Here is a 7517-nt window from a genome sequence, read left to right as displayed (position 1 = left end):
GGCTCTGAGCAACTGTTGAGAAGATAACTTAGGGGTTGTCGCAAATGATCAAGCAGAAAATGAGGTTGGCCTGTAATATAAGATGATGCTACAGGGCTGATTATTAATTTCTGATGCTAGTTGCACTGGTTTCTGTGCTGCCATGTAGTAATTATTCATATTAATTACTAATCAGCCTTATATTGTGACATTTCTATTCTATGTGTACTGCATAATGTGAGTGGGTCCCTAAGCTCATTTAGTGACAGCAGCACAGAGCATGTGCAGTGAATCAGCAGAAAAGAAGATGGGGAGCTACTGGGGCATCTTTGGAGATACAGATTTTTACTGCTAAAGGGCTGTGGTTGCATTGGGCTGGTACAGAAGCACAAAACATAATGTACATCTCTACCTACTTCTTTCCATACCTCCCAACATTTTGGAAGTAAAAAGAGGGACAAAAATTTTTTTTCCACACGTAGCGCAGCAATTTTTTGACCACACCTCTTTATGTGGCCACACCCCCTAATTACCATGTTTGTTTTACAAAATTTGGCGGGTTATGAAAGTTTGAAAATATTTCTCCTTATCTAAACTGTGTTTTTGTGTCTCAAAATTGTTACAAAGTATCTTATTTGCACCTGTTAGCTGTTCTGGGCTTTCTGCTAAAATCCAATTAAGTGAGAAACTGGCTGTTCAGTGCAGAGAAAGGAGGGTTTTTCCAGTACAAATGAGGGACTGCGGGTTGAGCTGTCAAAAGAGGGACTGTCCCTCCAAAAAAGGGACAGTTGGGAGGTATGGTTCAGCTTTAGTTCTCCTTTAAGACTGATAGCATTTTATTGGTTTGGCTGTGCGATTTCACAGTGGCGCAATGACGCAAACATGTTAGTAAATGAACGTAAGCGCCAACGTGACAAACTATTTACTTCTTACAATTACAGATCCATATCACGATATTTATCAGTACCCTTGCAAACTGTTACATGTAGCACCCGAATATAGCTTTCTCACCCATTAGCCTAGGTTAATGTATGAGAAAGCCTCTAGGAAGGTGAACCAGAAGGTGACATTGAGAACCGCTCTATGTTGTATTACTCACACTCGTTTTCACTCGGTGTCTGCCAATCAAAACTCTTCCGCAATGCCACAGCAAATCAGAAGCTGCGCGGAAATAGCGTTTGACACCCGCCCCTCCTGTGATAGGTCACGCTGACAGGAACTCTGTAGCTATTAGCTGGATGATTCTATTGCTGTCAAATCCTCTTCACATTGATTGGCTCGGGCGGTCTTTACAGCAGTAGTTTAATCTCGTTTGCTCTGGGAGGGTGACATTGGGCGGCGCTATTTGCAATAGTCTTGTCTCTCGTACCCGGCTGAAGGAGGTCAGTCATCCATTTCTACGACGGGATCTGCTGCAGGCCTTACACTTTCATCATGGCTCAGGCAGCTCAGAGGCTTGTAAAGGCCGTAACCACAAAGACTCCTCAGCTTGTTGGCGGTAAGAACTTTGTCCTATTGACTATATACACATTGTATTTGTTCCTGTTCTGCATGAGGCATGGTCGTAATGTGGTAATCTTGGAAACTGTACCGTAATTAATGCAATATTTGCGGCTATTTCATTTCTGGTGTATTTGGTAGTCGGGTCGCTGCCCCTTTCATTCCCGCTGTCAGTTTCCGAGTGCGATGAGACTGGTGTTTAAATCAGCATTTATGCTGCTTTTACTCTCTCCAAATAATAAAAAAGTGTTCATTAATTAAAGAGAACTGAAATCCAAGTCCCCAGTACTGATTCCCCAGCCACAATATGGAAACCATCCTCCTCATTTCTGTCTTCAAAATACAAGGTTGCTGACATGGCACCTGTCTTCCTAATCGAATTGCTACTGAAAGCAATATCTGCCTGTAAACATTTCAGTTCGCTTGTAGTATGATGCAGTGAGTGATATTCTGAGACAAGTCGCAATTGGCTTTTATTTGTTTTTTTTAAGTTATTTAGCTTTTTATTCTGCAGCTATCCATTTTGCAATTTAAGCAATTGGATTGCTAGGGTCCAAATTCCCCTAGCAACCATGCACTGATTTGAATAAAGGACTGGAATATGAATAGGAGAGAGCCCGAGTAGAACAATGAGTATTAAAAAGTAGTAACAATCAATTTGTAGAGTTAAGGAGTGATTTGTTTTTTAGATGGGGTCAGTGACCCCTATTTGAAGGCTGGAAAGAGTCGGAGGACAAAAAAAGAAAATAAGGATCATTTGTAAAGTTTCTTAGAATTGGCCATTCTATAACATACTAAAAGTTAACTTCAAGGTGAACCACCCCTTTAAAAAGACTTTAATTGTCCTGATTGCAATTAATACTAATACAGTAGAGCAGTAGCAAGCTCTCCTCCTGCTGAGCTTCCAATTCCCACAATGCATTGCACTCTACTGTGTTCTCCTTCTTTATAGGTGTATAACATTGTGGAAATGGGCATTTTGACTGGAGTGTAACTGACTTTCTTGTAGTCTGTAATTTGGATAAATATCCTTTAAAAGGGGAAGTGAAGTCTAAATATAAACATGAACTTACTGCAAAAGAGCCTAATAAAACATGATTTATTATGCTTTCAAAGTTGGCCACAGGGGGTCATCATCTTGTAACTTTGTTACATCTTTGCAATACCAAGACTACCCATATACTCAGTGTGGTCTGAGCTTCAGTTGGGAGGTTAAAGGGATACTGTCATGGGAAAAAACATTTTTTCAAAATGAATCAGTTAATAGTGCTACTCCAGCAGAATCTGCACTGAAATCCATTTCTCAAAAGAGCAAACAGATTTTTTTCATATTCAATTTTGAAATCTGACATGGGGCTAGACATATTGTCAATTTCCCAGCTGCCCCAAGTCATGTGACTTGTGCTCTGATGAACTTCAATCACTCTTTACTACTGTACTGCAAGTTGGAGTGATATCACCCCCCTCCCTCCCCCCCCCCCAGCAGCCAAACAACAGAACAATGGGAAGGTAACCAGATAACAGCTCCCTAACACAACATAACAGCTGCCTGGTAGATCTAATAGTAATAACCCATATTCAGTTACATTGAGAAGGAAAAACAGCAGCCTGCCAGAAAGAATTTCTCTCCTAAAGTGCAGGCACAAGTCACGTGACCAGGGGCAGCTGGGAAATTGACAAAATTTCTAGCCCCATGTCAGATTTCAAAATTAAATATAAAAAAATCTGCTCCTTTGAGAGATGGATTTCAGTGCAGAATTCTGCTGGAGTAGCACTATTAACTGATGTGTTTTGAAAAAAACATGTTTTCCGATGACAGGATCCCTTTAAGTTTAGAGATCGTCGTAAATTATCAAAACGGCACAAATCAAATAATATCTGCCATAGAAGCTGATACAGCAAGACTGATTAATAATCAGAATATGCAGACTGCATTGGGTCTACGAATACAAATCTGTACACAGTCGTCGGCTGCTCTACAGGGAAACAAACAAAGCTGTTCGAGTTCTGGGAAGTAAGGTGGGGGGACTCCCCCTGCCATTTGAAAGTATGATTTATTCCCTGCAGAGTAGTTAGGGACTGTCTGAGGTTTCCCATCTGCAGCAAGTAAATGAAGGGGGGGATACAGCCAGGTTTATTATAAAAACAGTACACATTTTTTAATTAAAGTATATTGGAGATAGATTTTTCATTAAAGAAAGTAAAAATGGGATTTTATTTATTGGCCTTTACATCACCTTTAAGTCTACACTGTAGTAAAGGCTATGTCATATTTCAGAGCATCTTGGATATTGGGTTTCCAGATCATCTATCCCATACCTGTATCTGTAGTTAGTATTGAAAAAAAACATGTTTTCCGATAACAGGATCCCATTAAACAGTTGATTAACAGACCTGGAAGAGAATTGACTTTTGCTGCACTGTTTCAGTGGTCAGAACCAGGGAACAGAAATCTATAAACATATATTTTCACACCAAATCCTGGTTGCTTTTTCAAATAGTTAGACATACACACACATATACATATGTAAGTAAATCACCTCCAAATTGATGAATAATCAACCTGCGGTATAGACAATGCTGGGTTAGTGCTTGTGGCATAAGTACACATAAGTAACGATTATCTTGCTTCAAAATGAATGGGTTCAGATGACTGTTGCCTAAACCAGTTGCTGGTAAATACACAACAAAATGGGTTACAAGGGTGTAAAGTAATAGAGGTCACCCTTGAAAAGGAGAGTATCTGTATGACCATAAAGTCTAGATCACGTGAATGAGCAGCTGCTCTTAACCAGAATTATTTAAAAATCCCACTCTTTGTAGTGATATAAACCTAATTTGAGATAGATAGATGGATATAATTTTTTTATTTTTTTTTTATTTAAGATTTTTATTAAGAAGTCTGGAGCCATGCGTGAGGGAGCATGACAAGCAAGCTAGACCTGGCTTAGGAAACCAGAAGAATTGTTTCTAGTTCTAGCCTATATTCAAGTATACTATACAAAAAAATGTTGTGGTTTTGTTTTTTTTCTAGAACATGACATTTTAGCAGAGTAAGAAAGCATTACCCAAACGCAAGAAGGCATACAGAATAATGTAGTTACTCTTAAAGGGGATTTAAAAAGGATTGAAAAAAGTATGGCAGCTGTACTGCCACATGGGGCTGATTCTCTGCGAATAATCATCCCTTGCACTCTCATCGGCCCTTTCATGTGTATGCACCAGACTGGCCTGGGTGAAGGCACATTGAGTGGCTTTCAGCACCAAAATGCATATTTGGATGTTTGGTGAGAATCAGTCCCTTGTTGCATTAGCCATAGGCACAATGTATTCTCACTTCTGATTGATTCCAGCTATACAGAGAGGACTGTGGGGCTGAAGATGGTACTTGAGCATCTGAGTCAGCATAAGGTCCTGAATAACCAACTCTCAGTGCTTGAACTTTTGTGTTGCTATTTATATTATAAAGCAAGTGAATAGATGGATTGAATAGATGCATGATTTGTAAAATGTAAAAAAAATTGTCTTACAGCTGCTGTTGGTTACTCCCGTCCACGACTTGCTACTTTTTGGTACTATGCCAGAGTTGAGCTCGCCCCTCCAAGTCCTGCAGAGATCCCAAAAGCCATTGAGAGCATAAAGGGTCTGGCCAAGTCTTTTCAAAGAGGCCGCTTGTCTGAGCTCACTGTCCGGGTAAGAAATAAGGGAGGGATGATTTCTTCATCAATGAATAGAACTGGATTTTTAGTCCGTTTTTAGCAGGATTTAGCCGAATCCTTGTGCCTGGCCAAACAGAATCCGAATCCTTAAAATCATGTGACTCTTCATCACAAAACAAGAAAGTAGAAAAAAAAAGTCTTGCCTCCTTTTTCCCTCCCTCTCACTGATTTGCATATGCAAATGAATGTTCTGATTTGGTTCGGTATTCAGCTGAATCTTTCACAAAGGATTCAGGGATTCTGCTAAATCCAAAATAGTGAATATGGTGCATCCCTTTTCCAGGTTCATATTTGCATATTCTGTATTTCAGTGCCATGTAACACATTTTATTTGAAAATTAATTGATATTATGTTTATATTTGCTGATGACCTTATGTGCCTGTTCTGTTGATGCTGCCTCCTTGCAATGAACAGCAGCAATTTAGACTTTGCTCTATGATTGTATCACTGGACGATCCTGTTGAAATCATCATCTTAGGGGCAATTTTGTGCACTGAAGTTTGGATAGGAAGGTCCAAAACTTAACAGGAGCCATGGATAAATTCAGAATAGTTTACACATTTTTGTTTGTGTCTGGCACTTTTCATACATGCCAAACCTAATTTTCCTCAATCTTGTCTCAACAGGAGACCCTGCGAAATGGTCTGGTAGCTACAGAGGTCCTTATGTGGTTTTATATTGGGGAGTGCATCGGAAAAGGTGGCCTTGTGGGATACAATGTTTGAGTCTCTGTTTTCCCACTTCCACTATTGTGATAATGACATCATGGATTTAATAAACAATATAGAAGTTCTTCTTCCTCATCGTCACTTCATTCATTATCCCATTTATTTTGTCAATCGTAAAGGATCTTGTTTTCTTGTTCTAGGTGGCTTTATTATATCATTGTGAAAGTTTTACCCCTTTCTGTCAGATGAGTTCTGAAAATTTCTAAGTAATATGAGTCACTGGTATTGACCAATTTAATGGTGAATTTTTTTGGTAATTAAATCACAGGTACTCCTGTATCATGCAAACAATTGCAAAAAAAAGTAATGCTTTTGTAAAGGCAAGGAACGATTCCCAACTTTTCATGAAAATGTTGATGGTAGAGAGCTAGGGTTGCCACCTTTATTAAAAAAATTTACCGGCCAGTGGGGGGCGGGCACCAAAAGGGGGGGGTCCGTGATGCTAAAAGGGGTGGAGCTACGGGGTGTGATGCAAAAGGGGCGGAGCAACATCGCACAGCGCTGGAAAAAAAGTAAGTTCTTTTCGAATTGGGGGCAATTGCATTGCCGGTAAACTTGCAATACCGGCCCCGGCCTTGGCACTGTTTTGTTTAACCTGTTTGGATGTTGGATTAACGATTACTGCTGTTCCTAGTCATCTGAACGAACACAGATAAGTCATTTAAACAAGGCCCTTAAATTTGATACAGGAAAGAGGATGACTCCAAGAGACATTATTTGTGATGGAAACAAACACACATTTTTTTTTTTTTTTAGTTATTCAGCCATCATAATGACCCAGAATTTTAAGTACCTTTTCTTATGGAACTAGTAGTATTAACAGCCCTAGCTACAGTATGTGTTGTGTATGTTTGGGGGGGGGAAGAAGTAGCCCTTCCAGAAAATGTTTGATATGTAGTAAAATGGTAGTAATTTGTCATAGCAACTATTGTAGCCATCAGTCTACAATCATTGTTGTGTGTGTGTGTGTGCGTGTATGCACCAGTGCATAAAGTGCCCAGCCAGGCATGCCTCTTTTACATAAGCATAGGTGCTGTAGCATTATAGCAAGCCATTCTTTTAACATGTAGATTGATAACTCGCAGTTCAGTCTCCTCATCATGTGCAAATTCACTGCATTCAAACTTCAATGGGCAGATTTCTGGCACTCGCTCCATTCTGCTTATTTATGGTATAATTGTAGGTCACGAGCTGCATTGCTGAATGTTCAGCAATGAGTCAGAGAATGTTGATTAACCTGTGTTTTGCTCTATATGGCTCACATGACAAGTAATCTTTGAAGTTAAATCTAATTTCTTCACCAGAGTTGTCTAGAGTTTACACATACTGTAGGTACGGTTTGCTGAACACTTCAGCCCAAATACCAAACTAAATCCTGGATTAACACAACTCTACTGGGGACCCATACAAATATACATCGTTTGATAACTGGAAATACTTAATATTGCGAAATGATTTGTACTAAGAAACATGGGATGGTGGTGAAGGATAGGGGTCCCACCGAATATTTTTTTGTGGGGTGGAGCCAGCACATTGTAGGTAAGTCACTGCAAGAGGCTGTGTAGTTTTTGACATATTACATTATATTTT

The 7517-nt window shown here is 39.6% G+C and overlaps 1 protein-coding gene across 1 annotated transcript; it reads left to right on the top strand.

Moving 5' to 3' along the window:
* Positions 1-1344: 1344 nt before the first annotated feature.
* Positions 1345-5990, top strand: atp5mg.L (ATP synthase membrane subunit g L homeolog). Its single transcript, NM_001093722.2, is given in 3 exon segments — positions 1345-1477; positions 5012-5172; positions 5826-5990. Coding segments are annotated over 3 exon segments (324 nt in total). The 5' UTR covers positions 1345-1413; the 3' UTR covers positions 5925-5990.
* Positions 5991-7517: the final 1527 nt, after the last annotated feature.

Source organism: Xenopus laevis, chromosome 7L, assembly GCF_017654675.1.
Source record: "Xenopus laevis strain J_2021 chromosome 7L, Xenopus_laevis_v10.1, whole genome shotgun sequence".
In the NCBI taxonomy this organism is placed as follows: Eukaryota; Metazoa; Chordata; class Amphibia; order Anura; family Pipidae; genus Xenopus; species Xenopus laevis.
Note: the sequence above shows the minus strand (reverse complement) of the source record. Positions and strands in the feature narration are given on the sequence as shown.